Source organism: Ranitomeya variabilis, chromosome 4 (genome assembly GCF_051348905.1).
Source record: "Ranitomeya variabilis isolate aRanVar5 chromosome 4, aRanVar5.hap1, whole genome shotgun sequence".
NCBI classification, from domain to species: Eukaryota; Metazoa; Chordata; class Amphibia; order Anura; family Dendrobatidae; genus Ranitomeya; species Ranitomeya variabilis.
The window spans coordinates 574603811-574623771 of record NC_135235.1 but is presented as its reverse complement, the minus strand read 5'-3'; the positions used below and the strand labels follow the sequence as shown (position 1 = coordinate 574623771).

The 19961-nt window shown below is 42.3% G+C and overlaps 1 protein-coding gene across 2 annotated transcripts in view; it reads right to left on the bottom strand.

Annotated features, from left to right (window-relative positions):
- The window catches only part of SLCO4A1 (solute carrier organic anion transporter family member 4A1), a 63668-nt gene that overhangs the window by 21634 nt on the left and 22073 nt on the right, over positions 1–19961 (bottom strand). For both annotated transcript variants that reach the window (XM_077252889.1, XM_077252890.1), the window contains 4 exons: positions 12255–13137; positions 3936–4026; positions 1036–1157; positions 95–200 (listed from right to left, as the gene is read on the bottom strand). In XM_077252889.1, the coding sequence (XP_077109004.1) occupies positions 95–200; positions 1036–1157; positions 3936–4026; positions 12255–13050 (1115 nt within the window). In that variant the 5' untranslated portion in view covers positions 13051–13137. The remainder of the gene's footprint in view (positions 1–94; positions 201–1035; positions 1158–3935; positions 4027–12254; positions 13138–19961) is intronic.

Below are 19961 nucleotides of genomic sequence, written 5' to 3'. Positions count from 1 at the left end.
CTAAAAAGAAGCTTGGAAGATGGCGTCAAAATCATGGCGCTGTACAATAAAGTATTATTTTTCAGGACTAGGATTATTTAACCAAATTTCTTACTTTGGCAAATCTTTAATAGTCTTCCCAAAATCAGGGTCTGGCTTGTGACCCTCATCTTTCACCTGATGAGCCTCAGACACTCTCATGACCACGTAGCGCTGAGAACCTGAAAGAATACAATACAATGAGATCAATGGTGCATTCTGTAAGGGGGTCATTATTATCAAAAATCCTGAAGTGATACTGAGAATGGGAACCGCACCAAAAAAACCTTCGGTGGGATAAGTGAGTTCACCCCACCATTATCCAGAATGAATGAGCAGTAACACCTTTTTTTGGGCCACAATTCTTCCATCTTGTTTCTGAATCTGAGTCACAGAAATTCCAATAAGTGCTGCATAGGAAACTCTTAGTTTAGGGGTATGCATATTTTTGCAATCTATATTCTTTATTGTTCCAGTGCATTTAAATAAGAAAAAAAAATGGGCACCTTGCAAACAGTCTTGTTGAAAAATACCTTCTACCATTTTATGTACGCAGCTCCTATGCAAAACTATGTTTCTCTTGATTTACAGTTTACTGTTGCGTAAGTGTCCACGAGTTCTCTCCCGATATCAGAATGACATAAGCTAGTTTATGGCCACAGACGTGACTGTGACTCACGGAGGTCATCTGGTGTTGCCAGCCGCATTATATATGCTCTACTAGAGTATAAGGTGGGATCCTAGAGTAATGACACTGGATCTACCACTCCCGAACAGTCACCAGGCAAAATGGCAGATAGTCAGGGTCTGTGAACATCCCCTTTAAGAGGTTAAATAGCAGGCATAATTCTTTTATATACAGTAACTATATATAGCTGTATTAGCTCACTTCCCGAAATCAGTCACATGATCCCTATATTTTATGTACCCAGGGAGGGGACGGAGAGATAAAGCCTGGTGAATCCACTGACTCAGACTGCACCTATCTTATCTATGGCCAGTGATAAGAAACAGTACCTGGCAGCTGCTGTGGATAGCCCAGTATAGGGAAGGAGATGAGGAACGCAGCTGCCCCAGCCCCCAGAAAGCCGATCCACCAGGCCCCGACCCACAGAGGATTCTCCGGTGTCAGACCAGTGCTGTAATAAACAAATCAGTAGAGAAGAAATATATCAATGGACTGGAGTAATGGAAATAGATATGTAAAAGTATTGTATCAACATACTCAGTGGAGCAGTACAAATTAATGAAAAAGGTCCTGCTTAGTGGAGATGGTTGTGGGAAACCACATCACCTATGCAAAGCAGCTACTAGAACATGTGCTACAAGGGGGGGTTAGGCTATGTGCACACGCTGCGGATCTTGCTGCGGATCCGCAGCGGATTTGATGCTGCGGATTCGCAGCAGATTTCCATGCGTTGTACAGTACCATGTAAACCTATGGAAAACAAAATCCGCAGTGCACATGCTGCGGAAAAAAACGAGCGGAAACGCAGCATGTCAATTCTTTGTGTGGATTCCACAGAGGTTTACACCTGCTATTCTATAGGAATCCGCAAGTGTAAAACTGCAGGTGGAATCCGCACAAAAACTGCGGTACGTCCGTGGAAATTCCGCAGTAAATCCACACTGCGGTTTACCTGCAGATTTACCAAAATCAGTGCAAAAAAATCTGCACACCATTCCGCAGTGTGTGCACATAGCATAATAGTCTGGGGCGGCTTGTGCAAGGAAGGGCCATGCTACATCATTGAAAGACATTGCACTCAAATGTCAATTCCTATATTGTAATACCCCTTCTGTCCAAGCACTGCTCCCCTGTACACAAAATGAGCTCCTATACAAACATGGTGGAGGCAAGGTTGGTCTGGAGAAACCGATGGACTGCACAGAGCTCTGACCTAAACCCCACTAAGCACAATTTCTGTGCACAACTATGAAGCCAGACTTTCTCATAAATGCTCTTCTGCCTGACACCCTGAAAGCTTCCCAAAAGATGGACTCTAACTCCATACTAACATACATGGTTTGAGAAGCTCATAATTAATGGTCGGATGTCCACATAAATTTGGTCATTTAAGGTTCATAAAAGAAAAAAGGCCTCAATTTATCAAGACTCGCATTTTTCAACCCAGTTTTGATAAGGTGGAGTGCGAGGCACCTAATTCATTCAGGGTATGTGCACACGTTGCGGATTTGGCTGCGGATCTGCAGCAGTTTTCCATGCATTCTTCAGTACCATGTAAACGTATGGAAAACCAAATCCACAGTGCACATGCTGCGGAAAAAAACGAGCGAAAACGCAGCGGTGTATTTTCTGCAGCATGACAATTCTTTCTGCGGATTCCGCAGCGTTTTACACCTGTCCCTCAATAGGAATCCTCAGGTGTAAAACCGCAGGTGGAATCCACACAAAAACTGCGGTACATCTGCGGTAAATCCACAGATTTTTCAGAATCTGCTCGGAAAAATCCGCACACGAATCCGCAACATGTGCACATACCCTAAGAGGTTCACTCCAGCTAATGAATCAGACAAACCGCTGTACACCTCAGTTAGTGTCTAACCACAAATTTTACTAAGATTTGTGATGTAAAGATTGCAGCTGCTCGTCACTACGCCCCTTTACATAGCCAGTTTGTCAGAGCTGGGCAAAAATGTTGTGAAAATACTAAAAGTTGCAAACTTTTTGGGCAGCTTTGCGCAAACATTTTGCAACTTTTTTAAGCTTTTTAACTGGAGTAAAAGTTTTGATGAATAGGTGCCAAAGTTAATTTTCTAAAGATATAGAACAATCAGAAATAGCATTACAACCAGGTGCTTAATACTGTGTAGCTTCCCTCAGGTATCAACAAAAACTAGGACGCCTATGACCCATGGATGCACGGACTCCACAAAACCTCTGAAGGGCTCCTGAGGCATCAGTCACACAGATCATTCCTGGAAGAGGTGAGGTGCGGTCTCCATGGATCTGACTTGTTTCCCAGCACAAGATGCTCAATCAAAATTGAAATGTGGAGAATTTGGAGACACGTCGTCACCTTGATCTTTGTCATCTTTCTCCTACAAGTCCTGAACAGTTTTTGCCTTGTGCCAGGAGCATTTTGGGTGAATGGTGTTTAAACACCTTGGATGAAGTGGTGGTTCGCTTTTATTTATTGGAGTCACATGACTAGCAGGACTCAGAGAGAACATTTCATAGAGTATCACCCTGCCTCTGCTAGCTGGTATTCTTCCCATGGTACATCCTGGTGCCGTATCATCTTCACGTAATTAACGCACACAACCAGCCGTCCATATGATATAAAAGAAAACATAACTCATCAGATCAGGCAGCTTTCTTCCATTGCACCATGGTCCACTGCTGATGCTTGTGTGCCCACTGTAGGTCCTTATAGCAGCGGAGTGTGGGAAGTATGGGCACTGATCTTTATATCTACACATCAAGCTGCCAAGCTCAGTGTAATCTGAAACCTTCCTGTCATCAGCAGGACCTTCTTCGGCAATATAGTAGGATTGGGTTAATTGACCTAGCTGTCTCTCCCACATGAATCAGTGAGTCTTGGTGCCCATAACCCTGCCGCCTGGTGACTGGTTGTCCTTCCTTTGACCACTTTTGGTACTATCCCCTAAAGATCAGGAACTTCTCACAAGACCAGTCGAGTAGGAAATGCTCTGACCCAGCCATCTAGACATCACAGTTTGGCCCTTATGCTCAGATGCTTTTGTTGTCCATTTTTTTGGCTCCAAACACAACTAAGAACTTAACGTTCACTAGGTCCCCATTATATCCCACCCCAGACAGGCGTCATCTTCACCAGATAATCAGTTGAATATTATGTCTGGTCGGTGCGAGTTCTTACATAAGACCTTATTCCCCATGTAAATGTTAAGTCTCAAGATATTGAGTTACTTACGGACTGCTGAGTTCTGTGTAAATATTCAGGAAAAATCCTCCCAAGAGGTAACCCACTGCTGGTCCCACTATGGCTGCCGTGTAAAATATACCTAAACGTGGAGGGGAAGTAACAGGATGGAATGTGATGACAGTCCAAACATGGTAAGATATTCACAATGCTAAAAAATACACATGGGCAAAAGTTATTGCACCCCTTTCTAACTAGTGGGCCTCGCCATTTTAAAGAAGCACTCTTCCCATCAAAGTTCTTTCCCTCATAGTATATTGCGGTCATCACATTATATGGCACTGTGTACTAACTATTGCTTATTTTGCCTTTCTACCCAGCTAATTCTTCCCTTTTCGATCAGGTCTATGACATCACATGATCAAAAAATGACTGAATCCTTCTAAGCAGAAGAAGAAGTAGAGACAGGAGGTACATTTTTTTCTGCACAAGTCATGAGTCATTGCAAAAGTACCTGGCAGGGGAAGGAGGGAGAAGCTGGGTCAGGAGTTGAAGAGGGGAATTGTTTATGCAGAGACAACAAGAGACTGCCTTTTCTGCATAAAACAGAGAAAAGACAAGTAATAAACTGGGAAGAAAGGCAAAATGAGCAATTGTAAGTACACAGTGCGCCATAATATGATGAGCGCAATATATTAAGAGGATAAGAACTTTGATGGGAGGAGGAGGGCTTCTTCAACTACACCCATAGATATCCGCTGCTGCACTGACACATTTTAACAAACTATCAGGACAGGAGAGAGATTTGTGCTGCTGATGTTCTTAGCTTACAGAGGATTGTCAAGACTGGTTACAACTGTAACACACCCTCAGTTGTGAGAAGTATTAGCTCAGCAAAAATGTTACCTTTCACTGGCAGCAAGTAGAGATTTTAAAAATGGTGAACATGTTAAATGGAAACGTGTATTAGAAAGCTGTATATTTTACATTGTATGATAACCCTTTAGGAATATGGCACTCTGCAGCGCACTATATATATAAGGATTTTTGTTTGTCAGTTCAGTCTTGTTTGCAGGCGACTCCCTCAGAAATATATGGCATTCACATATGTGTCAGATATAGATCTGTCATCCTCAGCCCGATCACAGGTCATAGGAATAACCAGGGCCGGCCCGAACGTATAGGCGAACTAGGCGGCCGCCTAGGGCGCCGACCCTAAGGGGGCGCCAGAGAAAAAATAGAAAAAATTTTTAAAAATCTTTTCAAAAGGCAAAAGGTGTATGGAGCGGAGCTGAATGTGTATGAGGTGTATGGAGCGGAGCCGTGTGTGTATGAGGTGTACGGAGCGGAGCCGTGTGTATGAGGTGTACGGAGCGGAGTCGTGTGTGTATGAGGTGTATGGAGCGGAGCTAAATGTGTACGAGGTGTACGGAGCGGAGCCGCGTGTGTACGAGGTGTATGGAGCGGAGCGCGTGTGTACGGAGCGCAGCCGGGTGTGTAGGAGTAGCTATGTGTGGCCATTATACGGTACGAAGCATCATGTGCGGCCAATATACAGTATGGAGCATCATGTGTGGTCATTATACAGTATGGAGCATCATGTGTGGCCATTATACAGTATGGAGCATCATGTGTGGCCATTATACAGTATGGAGCATCATGTGTGGCCATTATACAGTATGGAGCATCATGTGTGGCCATTATACAGTATGGAGCACTGTGTGGCCATTTTTTTTGTTTATAATTATTCTTTATGAAACAGTGTGATCAGCAGTGCTAAATGGGTGTGGTTGGGACGTGGATATGGGTGTGGCTAGTTATGAATGGGTGTGGTCAGAGGCGTGGCGCAAACTTTGTCCCTCTTTCCCCATCTTCAAAAGTTGGGAGGTATGTTAAAAGTAGTAGGGGTGCAACAAAATAGCTTTGCCTAGGGCGCCGTAATCTCTCGGGCCGGCCCTGGGAATAACCACTATGGATACGTTCCAGCGCTGGTATTTACTACGTCTTTCCACTGCTTGATGTGTGTCGCTTCTGGCAATGATGAGTCACATGTAAAGTTCTGCGGTTGAAAACCAGTTACAATACAATGGCTCAAAAGGCGAGGAGAAACTTCACCAACACAGAGACTCTGTACATGATTGCAATGGTTTTACATAATGTTTTATGCTTCACTCACATCCAGAGCTGTATGCCGAATGCTGCTGGTTTCCTGTTATAAGAGAGCAGTGCAATAGAGGTGTTTGTGATGACTGCTACGTGACTGCAGGGTGTACATAATATATACAGTTGAAACCAGAAGTTTACATACACTCTACTGTATATAAAGACACATATGCATGTTTTTCTCAATATCTGACATGAAATCAGAATAAACCTTTCCCGTTTTAGGTCAATTAGGATTACCATAATTATTAATATTTGCCAAATGCCAGAATAATGAGAGAGAGGATGCTTTAAGGCATTTTTATTACTTACTGCAAAGTCAAAAGTTTACATACATTTCATTTGTATTTGGTACCATAGCCCGTAAACTGAATGACTTGGGTCAAACGTTTGGGACATCCTTCCACAAGCTTCTCACAATAGTTGGTTGGAATTTGGGCCCATTCCTCCTGGCAAAACTGGTGTAATCCAGGTTGTAGGTCGCCTTGATCGCACCTGCCTTTTCAGCTTTGCCCATAAATTTTCAATAGGATTGAGATCAGGGCTTTGTGATGGCAACTCCAGAACATTGACTTTGTTATCCTTTAGCCACTTTGTTACCATTTTGGCAGTATGCTTCGGGTCACTGTCCATTTGGAGCTTTAACTTCCAGGCTGATGTCTTGAGATATTACTTCAATATTGCCACATAATCTTCTTTTCTCATGATGCTATCTATTTTGTGAAGTGCGCCAGTCCCTCCTGCAGCAAAACAACCCAACAATATGATGCTGCCACCCCCGTGTTTCACTGTTGGGATGGTGTTCTTAGGATTCCAAGCTTCTCCCTTTTTTCTCCAAACATAGCGATGGTCATTATGCCCAAAAAGTTGAATTTTAGTTTCATCAGACCACAGGACATGTCTCCAAAGAATAAGGTCTTTGTTCCTGTGTGCATTTACAAACGTTAATCTGGCTTTTCTAAGTTTGTTTTGGAGTAATGGCTTCTTCTTGGCAGAGTGGCCTTTCAGCCCATGTTTATACAGTACTCGTTTCACTGTGGACATTGACATAAACTTACCAGCTTCTGCCGTCATCTTCACAAGGTCTTTTGCTTTTTGTTCTTGGGGTGATATGCACATGTCGGACCAAAGCACGTTCATCTCTGAGACACAGAACCCGTCTCCTTCCTGAGCGGTATGAAGGCTGGACATTTCCATCTTGTTTGTACTGGTGTATAATTGTTTGTACAGATTAACGAGGCACCTTCAGGTATCTTGAAATTGTACCCAAGGATGAGCCAGACTTGTGCAAGTCCACAATTCTCTTCCTGATATCTTGGCTGATTTCTTTAGACTTTTGCCATGATGCTACACAAAGAAGCAGTATGTTTCAGGTGTGCATTAAAATACATCCACAGGTGTGTCTCTAATTAAGGCCTTGATCACACGTTCAGTATTTGGTCAGTATTTGACTTCAGTATTTGTAAGCCAAAACCAGGAGTTGGTGATAAATACAGAAGTGGTGACGAGTTTCTATTATACTTTTCCTCTGATTTTTCCACTCCGAATTTTGGCTTACAAATACTGATGTAATATACTGACCAAATACTGAACGTGTGAACGTGCCCTAACTCAGATGTTGCCAAAAAACTATCAGGTGCTTCCAAACACATGACATCATCATATGGGCAGTCCAGAATTGTTTAAAGGCATAGGAATCTTAGTGTATGTAACTTTTGACTTTGCAGTAAGTAATAAAAATGCCTTAAAACATCCTCTCTCTCACTCATTATTCTGGCATTTGGCAAATATTAATAATTATGGTAATCCTAATTGACCTAAAATGGGAAAAGTTAATTCTGATTTCATGTGAGATATTGAGAAAAACATGTATATGCGTCTTTTTATATAAATGTATGTAAACTTCTAGTTCAACTGTAGTTTATTTCCAACTTGCAAAATGTTAAATGTAGTTTTGGATGTGAGTGGAGAAGGAGACGTGGCATAATAAACATCAGAAATTATCACAAGTAAATGTAGAACAACAGTGAGTTTAAAGTGAACCTGTCACCCCCAAAATTGAAGGTGAGCTAAGCCCACCAGCATCAGGGGCTTATCTACAGCATTCTGGAATTCTGTAGATAAGCCCCCGATGTAACCTGAAAGAAAAAGAGGTTAGATTATACTCACCCAGAGGCGGTCCGGTGCGGTCCCGGTACGATGGGCTTCGCGGTCCGGTCCGGGGCCTCCCATCTTCTTACGATGACGTCCTCTTCCTGTCTTCACGCTGCAGCTCCAGCGTACTTTGTCTGCCCTGTTGAGGGCAGCGTAAAGTACTCCAGTGTGCAGGTGCTGAGCCTCTCTGACCTTTCCCGGCACCTGCGCACTGCAGTACTTTGCACTGCCCTCAACAGGGCAGACAAAGTACGCCAGAGCCGCAGCATGAAGACAAGAAGAGGACGTCATCCTATGAAGATGGGAGGCCCCGGACCGGACCGCGACGCCCATCGTACCAGGACCGCCCCTGGGTGAGTATAATCTAACCTCTTTTTCTCATCTTTCGGGATACATCAGGGGCTAATCTACAGCATTACAGAATGCTGTAGATAAGCCCCTGATGCCGGTGGGCTTAGCTCACCTTCGATTTTGGGGGTGACAGGTTCCCTTTAAGTTATTTAAAAGGAATCTAGCACTAGTTTTTTGCAATGTAATCTGAAGAAAGCATGATGCAGGGGCTCTCTGCCCCGATTCCAATGATGTGTCACTTACTGGGCTGCATGCTGTCATCTTGATCCAATCACTGTTTCTCTGCTGCAATTTTGCAACTCTCAAAATGAAGAGCTCTGTATAACGCTGCCCACACACCACTGATTGGTAACTTTCTTCTTATGCACAGTGTACACAGAAAGCTGCCAATCATTGGTGTGGGCGGTGTTATACAGTCCTGTAGTAATAATCTCCTGCTGATAAAACAATGATTTTATTAAAATAGCAAAACACTGCCCAGTAAGTGACATGTGGCTGAATCAGGGTCTTTGCCCCTATATCATGCTCCTCTCAAATTAAATAGCAAAAAACTGCTGAGAGATTTCCTTTCACACCTTGCACACTGAGGGTATGTGCACACTGAGTTTTGTGGATCGAGGCCTCTCCAAAAAAATCACTTAAAAATGCTTCATTTCTAATATAAAATCACTTTGTTGTGCATCTTTTCAGTGTTTTGAAAGTTTTTTTGCTTCAGGTTTTGAACCTGATGGAAAAAATGAAATTGCACAACACAGCTTTCCTTGGTACTGACCAATCAAAAGGCTGCAAAAAAAAGACATTTCATGGAAAAAAAAGACTACAAAAAGTCTTCAAAATCACTTCAAGAAACTAAAAAATATTGAGAAAATAAAGAAAACCCTGTGTGTGCACATAGCCTAAATAGTAGATCATGGTAAATACAGTTCTTGTAAGTTGTCTTACTATTGTGGGCACAGGAGCTGCGCTCGCACCATCACCTGTAGGTGCAAATTTAAAAAAAAATCCAGTCATTAAAAATCTCGCTGAACACCATACAGAAAATTAAAAATATGAAACGCATTTCAGAGCATCGTCCTTAATCATTGCCTTTGGAGTCGAACTTGTATTAAATAGCTGATATTTTAATCTTAGCTCAGATGTTGGTGGTTTAACCTCTTGGATGATGCTGCCAATAGTGACCACAATATCTACGCAGTTTGACGCGGGCGAGATCTCCCCGTCAGCTCATCAGCGTCCATGTAACAGGACTGTGGAGTGCGAATACGGTAGGTAGCAGGTGGAGTGCTAATATTGGCCCTCAGATCTGCCATGCAGAGAAAACACACTATAAAAAAAAATTCCAAAAAAAGATCAAAAAGTTATAGTACCTCAAAATAGTACCAAAAAAGCTACTAGTTGTCCCCCAGCAAAAAAAAAAAAAAATTCTAAAAAGTTATTTTTATTGTGCAAAAGTAAAATAAAAAAACCAAAACATAAAATTATTCATATTTGGTATAATAAAATAATGTCATCATGCAATTCATGTAACACTTTTTTAACCCCTTCAAAAAATAATGCCACAAAAATACAACTCATCCCACACACAAAAAAAATAATACCCCCCCCCCCCCCCACAGTAACAGGTATGGCTTCAGGGACACAAAAAAATTAAAAAGCTTCGGCTTTAAGATTACAGAGCTGGAAAAAAATGCTTGACACACAAGTTCCAGCCTAGGTTGGATCGTTAAAGAGGCACGCCCATCAAAGTTTTTGTTCTCTTAATATATTGCAGTTATCATATTCTATAGCACTGAGTACTTACAATTGCTCATTTTGCCTTTCTACCCAGCTAATTCTTCTCTATGTAGAAACAGGAAGCTTCTTGTCCCTACAGAAATCTTTTCGCTCTTTAACACCTGACCCAGCTACTCCCCACTGCCAATGATGTTTGCAGTGAGTTATGACTCATACAGGGAAAACTAACCTCCTGTTTCTACATAGAGCTTAGAAGGATTCAGCTAGGCATTTTTTAATCACGTGATGTCATAGACCGAATGGAAAAGAGAATAATTAACTGGGTAGAAAGACAAAATGAGCAATTGTAACTATACAGTGCTATGATGACTGCAATATATCAAGAGGATAAAAGTTTTAATGGGAGTGCTTCTTTAATAGGTTAAATGGGTTGACCACCATGACAACCCCTTCTTAAACTAAATGTTAGGCGCCGATAAAATAATGAAGCCTATACTCGTCTTTCGTGGCAGCTCCGTTCCAGCAGTGTCGGCACTCGCGGTCCTGGGGCTGTGATGCGATGGAATGACCCGTGATGCCTGGCACCCAATCAGTGCTGGTGTCACTGTCTCCGCCTTCGGACAAACTGAACATAAAGAGGAAGTCCGGGATGAGCTGCAGCTTGTCTCCCTCTTCATGTTCAGTTCGTACGAAGGCAGATACAGTGACACCAGCGCTGATTTGACGCCAGCATTACATGTCACAACACCGCACAAGAGCCCCGTGGAGAGCGACTGCCGTCATTGCGGGAACGGCGCCGGCATGGGAGGTGAGTATAGGCTTTACTACTTTATGGGGGCCGATCATTTAGTTTAAGAAGGGGTTGTCCTAGTAGTATACAACCCGTAAAAGAGTAGTACAAGCGCCTCTTTCTCCACTGTCAGCCAACAGTCCCTTCCTTCTCTTCGCTTGTCCTTCATTCTGAAAAACTGCTCAAATATCTCTACTAATCTGTCTTAAGTGAGGGATGAAATTTCAACTGTTACTTATTAAATATATGAAAAGAGTTGAGAGAGACACACAAAACAAACTGCTGAGGCTTCTAGTTACTGGAAATTGCAATGGTTAAACTGTGAAATAACGCAAAATAATGTCCAGAAATAGATATTCCTCAAGCACACACGTCAGGTGATTCTGAATAGTTAAGAAAGGACAGCGATACATTAAGGGCATTGTTCAAAGCAGACAACCAACAGCTGATCGGCGAGTGTGCAGGGCATTGGACTCCAGTCTGATAACGATGATCTATTCCATGGATTAGTACTGGAAAATCCCCTAAACACTCAATAACCAACTATTGTAGCGCCAAGGCTGACTTCTTACTTTGCAATCACTGCTGACTCTCCATTGCTGGTCTAGTCCATGACCATGAGCATGCAACCAATGAGCGTGCAGGAGTGCAGCAATGTATGATCACTGTTTTGGAATTCGTTGGTTACAAACGCCATAGACTTTAAAATACAGCACATATCAGCATCACAAATCTCTTTTCTGTCCTGACAGGTGCTACAATGTATCAGTGCAGGAGTCCAGATGAGATAGAACTGTATCTAACCCTCAGCTGTGACAAATATGAGATCTGCCCAGGAATGTAGTCCCTGGTTTTAAACAAGCATAGATGTTAAAAATGGTAAAGAACTGAAACACACAATGTATTACAAAGTGGCAGAACTTTTCATGATAGGGATTAAGCTTTACCAACAGAAAACTGTCCATTGGTAGAAAGTGAAGTTTTACTTCCTCGCTTGGAAACATTCCTTTAAGTTGGCCTCGGGTGATGCAACCTAATCTCCCGTGTGAGGGGTGTACACAACCTGTCTATGGCTCATGGCACAGTACTGACATAGATAAAATTCCAAAAGGAACAGTGTTGTAGGCACCGACGGACAAACATCTGCATCGTATAGACATTACATGCTCCATACTCACCAATGTATACAGGGGAGTAGCTAGATTTCACATTCTCATCTAAGTAAGTGACCCCCAGCGTATAAAGTGGTGTGGCACCAATCCCATGAAGAAACTGTCCCAGCATGAAGACGTATCTGTAGTTGGACAGACTCGAGGCACTTTCTGAGATCTGGTAAGAGTGATTGGAGTAACATACCCCATTATCCTCCGCAAGGTTGACGACATACACATTAGTGGTGAACTGTGGTAGTGCAAACACCAAAGAACCAACACCCATAATTAATACTCCCCAGCCCAGCCACCGAGGTTTGTGACCGTTCCCCCCAAAGTAGCTGACAAATGTCAAACACAAGCAAGCTGCAATGTCATAGGAGCTTGCAATAAGTCCAGTATGGTAGCTGTGCAAGTCAAATCTCCGTTCTATGGAGGTGATGACTGTATTGATGAAACCATTGACCACCATGCCTTGGAGAAAGGAGGCCGCACATAGGAAGACGAGCACTCCTTTGGATGTGTTAAACACCTGTAAAAAGGACGGTTTGAGGGCTCCCCAGCCGCAGTCGTTTTCGTTCTCTGAAGGGATAAACTTGATCTCGCAGGGGTCATCGTCGTACAGCGCTTTCTTTGTAGAGGTCTCCTTGTATAGCGGGTCAATATAAGAGTCTGGGGTGGACTTTGACAGTAGGGCGTCAACCTGGTCAGTGCTGTCGGGGGTGCCCAGATCATAGTCGCTGACAGTTCGTGAAGCTTCGGAGAAGCAGAGCAGTTCTTGCTTGGAATGGAAGGAACTTTCTGGAGATAGATGTTGGGGCATTTCACAATGAAGCAGCTAGGGAGAGACTTCTACTTTCACCACAGGGAAAAACGGTCTGTAAACTTCAGAGGAGACGAAAAATGTCATCTGTAACAAAACAAATGACAGCAAATATTAGGATATCATAGAAATATGCAATAGAAATGTCCGACCAAGACTCTGCCGCTTTGCCTGGTTCTTCCCACTTGCCCTGTAGAAGTGGCAAGTGGGGTTCATATTTGTGGGGTTGATGTCACCTTCTCAGGTTACAAACTTGAAATGGGATTACCAGAGCTTAAAGGGATTGTCCAACATATAAAGAATATTTTTCCAAGGGCTCAGATTGGTTAAAAAAAATGATGAAAGCAATATTCACCTTCATTGACCTATTGCAGCTCTTATTCTGATGCTTACTTCACTGTACTTCCTACTGCCCTCTAAACACTCCAGGAATGTCAGGAACTGCCTATTCAGCCATTCATTGGCCACATTGGTGACCTGACCTAGCCAGTGATTGGATAGAAACATAGGAAACATGTAAGGCTTCTACAATAATTACCTAACATCATAACCACACATATGATGTGGAAGCCAAATCACTAGGATGTGCAGGACACACTGGTAGTAGAACTAACACCACAAAAAGAACAGTGTACTGGTCCAAAATAGTAAAATATAAACTTTATTAAATATCAATACAAATTTCAAACTATTAGGCAGTTTAGGTGTGTTAGCCAATTTTAGCCTCTGCTGTCATCTTTGACCGCTGAAATTTGTATTGATATTTAATAAAGTTTATATTTTACTATTTTGGGCCAGTACACTGTTCTTTTTGTGGTGTTCTAGCCAGTGATTGGCTGATTTTGCATTACTTGGGTGTTGAGATAGAAATGGGAAAAAGAGAGAAGCGGGACCAGGTAAGTATCAGAATGGGAGCGCAAGGGATTGGTGAAGGTAAGGATAAATTCTATAATTTTTTTATTAAACCAGTCTGAGCCCTTTCTAAAGCCACGGTCAGTATGTTACCTCAGCATTTGTAAGCCAAAATCAGGAATGGAACAATCAGAGGAAAAGTATTATAGAAAAACGTCACCACGTCTCTATTTATCACCTACTCTTGGTTTTGGCTTATAAATACAGATTGCAGGAGCATGTAAGATGTTGCCATTTGATTTTTCGGTTTTCAGGAGGAAAGGGGACCTAAAAAAACCAGCAAGTTTATTTTTCACATTTTTTTTACAGGTTCTCTCAGTGGTGAAAAATATTAATTTGGTAGGTCTCACTTTTACGGATATTATGACAAAAAAAAAATGTTAAGTTTTTACAAATGTGTGTTTTGTTCAACCATTCGACTGCGCTTACGATATACTGCATTACTTATATATAGGGAAGGAAATAATTATTTGATCCCTTGCTGATTTTGTAAGTTTGCCCACTGAGAAAGACATGAACAGTCTATAATTTTAAGGGTAGGTTAGTTTTAACATTGAGAGATAGTATCAAAACTAAAATCCAGAAAATTAAATTGTATAATTATATAAATTTGCATTTTGCAGTGACAAATAAGTATTTGATCCCCTGCCAACAATTAAGAGTTCTGGCTCCTACAGACCAGTTAGATGCTCCTAATCAACTCGTTACCTGCATTAAAGACAGCGGTCTTACATAGTCACCTTTATAAAAGATTCCTGTCCACAGACTCATCAGTCAGACTCTAACCTCTACAACATGGGCAAGACCAAAGAGCTTTATAAGGATGTCAGGGACAAGATCATAGACCTGTACAAAGCTGGAATAGGCCACAAAACCATAAGTAAGACACTGGGTGAAAAGGACACAACTCTTGGTGCAACAGTACGAAAATGGAGGAAATACAAAATGACTGTCAATCAATATTGGTCTGGGCACCATGCAAAATCTCACCTCGAGGGGTATCCTTGATCATGAGGAAGGTGAGAGATCAGCCTAAAACTACACTGGGGAACTTGTTAATGATCTCAAGGCAGCTGGGACCACAGTCAACAAGAAAACCATTAGTAACACATTACGCCGTAAAGATTTAAAATCCTGCAGTGCCCGCAAGGTCCCTCTGCTCAAGAAGGCACATGTGCAGGCCCATCTGAAGTTTGCCAATGAACACCTGGATGATTCTGTGAGTGATTGGAAGAAGGTGCTGTGGTCAGATGAGACAAAAATTGAGCTCTTTGGCATTAACTCAACTCACCGTGTTTAGAGGAAGAGAAATGCTGCCTATGACCGAAAGAACACCACCCCCACTGTCAAGCATGGAGGTGGAAACATTATGTTTTGGGGATGTTTCTCTGCTAAGGGCACATGACTACTTCACCGCATTCATGGGAAAATGGATGAAGCCATGTACTGCAAAATACTGAGTGACAACCTCCTTCCTTCTGCCAGGACATTAAAAATGGGTTGTGGCTGGGTCTTCCAACAAGACAATGATCCAAAACATACAGCCAAGGCAATAAAGGAGTGGCTCAAAAAGAAGCACATTAAGGTCATGGAGTGGACTAGCCAGTCTCCAATTCTTAATCCCATAGAAAACTTATGGAGGGACTTAAAGCTCCGAGTTGCCAAGCGACAGCCTCAAAATCTTAATTATTTAGAGATGATCTGCAAAGAGGAGTGGACCAAAATTCCTTCTGACATGTGCACAAAACCTAATGATCAACTACAAAAACGTCTTACTGCTGTGCTTTTTGCCACCAAGTATTAAGTCTTGTTTGCCAGAGGGATCAAATACTTATTTCTCACTGCAAAAAGCAAATACATTGATATAATTTATACAATGTGATTTTCTGCATATTAGTTTTGATATTCTATCTCTCAATGTTAAAATTAACCCTACCCTTAAAATTATAGACTGTTCATGTCTTTATCAGTGGGCAAACTTACAAAATCAGCAAGGGATCAAATACTTATTTCTTTCACTGTATAGCAGTGTATTCTCATTTTAGACATTTGCCTGTGTTTGGCAGGGGTACAAAGAAAGGAAACACAAGGGTCTTCATTATGAATCCGGCTGCCATGACACATTGGCACCTTATGATTGCATTGAGAAAGGGAGGTTTGTAGTGACAGGTTGCTATGGTGCATAACTTAAAGGGTTAAACTGCCACGCATGTAGCTAGCTCCAGTTGTGGCAATTGAGGCAGGGTGCCAGCTGTAAAATACATGTGCTGGCTGTATAATACAGCTGGAATATCTGATGTATACAATGGGCTCAGCTCCTGAGCTCATATTGTATAACAGCACCCGACATGTACATGTCATATGGCAGAAAGGGGCTAAACCAATCATTAAATATTGCTAATTGATTAATTGTCATATAGTTTTGCAAGTAAACCGCCAATATTGCATAACTATTAACAATTTAAAAAAAATCATATAATCAGTTTTTAGTGATCAATTTGTAAAACAGCAATGGGCGAAGGCCATAGAATTTTCAGCCACACAACTGATAGGTCTCAGTCGCCCTCTACATGTTTATGTGAGTGCCCAATTATAAACCCATGAGTAAACAAACCACGACTCATTCATCGAGTGATCAGTGTAAAAAGGGGCATATATCATTGCTATCAGGATTAAACATGTTGCTGTATGGTGATAGTACGTTAGCATTAATAAATAACACAGGTCTACAAGAAAAATGTAAAAAATGTCTAGGCGCCAAGGTTTTTTTTATTTGATTTAGGGTATTTTGAGGGTGCTGAATTAAAGAATCCAATTACCGTACTTTTGTTGAATTAGTTCTAGTTGTTGAGATGATTATTTTGCATTTCAATTTTTAGGCTTACAATGCTATAAAAGTGACTTTAAGCCAGAATTTTACTGTAATTATTTCGGCAGCTATTTTCCCGAAGAACATCGCAGTGAAAACAGTGGGAAGTGCAGGGATTCCGCCGACATTTTGTGAAAGCCTGAGGCCCGCAGCAGCTTCGCACAACCGAAGACCCCCTCCTCCCAGCCCTAGGGCTGCAGCATTGCCCCACTCCTGCCACAGCCGCCTGCTTCCTGCAGCAGCGATCCTGCGTCCTGTGACCCCGCTCCACCGTAACCCTACCCCCATAAGTTACCGTAAAATCTGACTATTAGACGCACCACCATTTTATTAAAGCATTGCTATCCTATTTTCCTCCCCAAAATTTGGGGTGCATCTTATAGTCCGCCAAAATATTTCAGAAATTAGAGCCAATTTGGCAAAACCAAAGTCATATTCGTAATCAGAACCATAAACTTGAAGGGAACCTGTCACCCCCCTCCCCCCCCCCCCCCGGCATTTGTAACTAAAAGCCACCTTGTGCAGCAGTAATGACAAGGTGGCTCTTTTAGTTCGGGTCCCTGGCACTGTTGAAAGAATTGCTTTTGAAATTTGTCCCTCATACCATGAAACCGCCACTGGGGCAGGTCTTTCCCCCCTAATCCAGACGCCTCACAGCCGTCAATCATGGCCTCTGCGCGCCGGGCGCCGCCTCCTCTTCCTTAGCGTGCCCGGTGCCTGCGCTGTAAGTTCAAAGGGCAGCGCAACTCTGCATTCCCGAAAAAAAAAATAACTGCGCAGGCGCTGGGGACGCTACTTTCATGGTATGGGGGTCAAATTTCAAAAGCGATTCTTTTAGCAGTGCCAGGGGCCCGAACTAAAAGAGCCAACTTGTCAGAATGCCGCATTACAGCTGCACAGGGTGGCTCTTTTAGTTACAAACGCCTGGGGGGGTGACAGGTTCCCTTTAACAAAAAGTCAGACATCGTTGGCACCAAAATCGCTGTATAACCAATCAGTTTTCATCGGCACGGATAGACAGATCATTAAATAAGCATCAATTAACTTATATATAGTGTGAGGCAGTGAGGGGGATCATATTCGAGGGTCGATATGTATTCCCTAGGATGCGGACAGAGTCCTATTAGACCCGCTGGAGAGGCTTGTATTCACAGCAGGACGCCTATGAGCCACAAGGCAAAGTAAATGTAAGTGTGGACCTAGTCAAGCTATTCGGCCAAGACAATGTTCAGGAAAACCCGGTAAGGGCTTTTATTTTTGAAGCAGACTACAGGATGGTAGTGGGGCGGTCCGCTTCCTCCAAGCCGTGTCTTGCAAGTGGCCCATGGCCACAGATTCCAGTTAAAAACCCTGCAGTATAGGGTTTGTTTGCAAGTAGCAGAGCAGGTGGCTCTGCAGCATCCAGCCTGTTTGAGGTAACACAGAGCCAAGAGAAGCGAACGCCTGGCACCCCGCAGCGTGATATGGTGGTACAGTCGCCCTCGGCAACCGGTCTCATGTACGGACTGTTGTGACGCCCCGGCTGTGATCCGGAGGATACTGTGTGCTGTGCACTGTGTGAGTTGTTTGGACATTAAACAAGGATGCTGAGAACTTTCCTGTGGTCCCTGCCTGTATGTCACACTGTACCAACCTGCACTACAATAGCTATTCACTATTTTGTTAATGGAAATGGACTCATCCAAATGGGTCTTTAGACGAAGGTCTACAAAAAAAATAAAAAACACCTTATTGGAACTGATTGGCTCCAAATGAGGGTGACTTGTTCTGGATCTTTGGGGGCAATTATTGTGCTGGATATTCTATCTTATACTACTGACTTTAAAGACCCTCCAGACTGTAGATCTTCATGATGTTGGTAATAGACTGTTCACTGGTTTTTATGCTAACTATAGCATAGGGAAATTGCAAGGAATTGATTTTCGAAACCTGACTTCAGTCCATTACTGCTATGACTAAACTAATTAAATTATTTTGGGAAAGGAAACAAATCAGTTTTTGAGCCGCAGATATGGCTCCATGTTTAACTGTCAAAAACGCGGGGGGTAATCATAAACGAGGGTTGTTTATCATGTTGTGCCACATTTTGAGGTGAAGGGGAAAAAAAATATTTAAATGTAGGATTTTGCCAACTTGCATCTTGGTCCTAGATCAGAACCTGTCAGTCCTTAGATTGCTCCATCTACATAGAGGACAATGGACCGAACAAGTTTTACTTGCTAATGGATGTGTGAAACACGCCAGCCTGGGATATAAATAGTCAGTGGTGTTACAGTTTTCTTACTTTTACGGATTTGACTCGACACCACTGTTTCTATAGTGATCTCGGAAATGATAGTGAGTGAAGCAGCAGAAATAGCTACTTTGGTAGAAGCTATCAAGCGGTGATAACACCTAACACATGGCCGAGATCTAGGATTTATAAAATGCTTCTATACTGGTATTTTTCTCATTTGTAAACAGAGCAGTCCTCACTGAAGACCATTTTAGGTACAAGAATATTTATTTTTATCAAGCAGAGGCATTTCAAGCTTAGTGGTTACAATCACTGTGAGGGGCACAATACACTTGGTGGTTTCTCTCACACTTGGCTCAATACACTTGAAGAGATGAACAATTGCAAATAAACAGGAACTTCTCACAAAATGAGAATACCATCAAAAAGATAATTTATTTCAGTTCGTTAATACAAAAACTGAATCCCATATATTATATAGAGTCATTACAAGCAGAGTGATCTATTTCAAGTGTTATGGCTTACAGCTAATGAAAACCCAAAAGTCGTTATCTCAGTAAATTAGAATACTTTATAAACACTAGCTTGAAAAATGATTTTAAAATCTAAAATGTTGGCCTACTGAAATGTATGCACTGCTGAGGTGTTATGGAAGCCCAGGTTGCTTTGATAGCAGCCTTCTGCTTGTCTGCATTGTTGGCTCTGGTGACTCATCTTCCTCTTGACAATACCCCATAGATTCTCTATGGAGTTAAGGTCAGGTGAGTTTGCTGGCCAATCAAGCACAGTGATACTGTTGTTTCTGAACCAGGTATTGGTACTTTTGGCAGTGTGGACAGGTGTCAAATCCGGCTGGAGAATGAAATTTCCATCTCCAAAAAGCTTGTCGGCAGA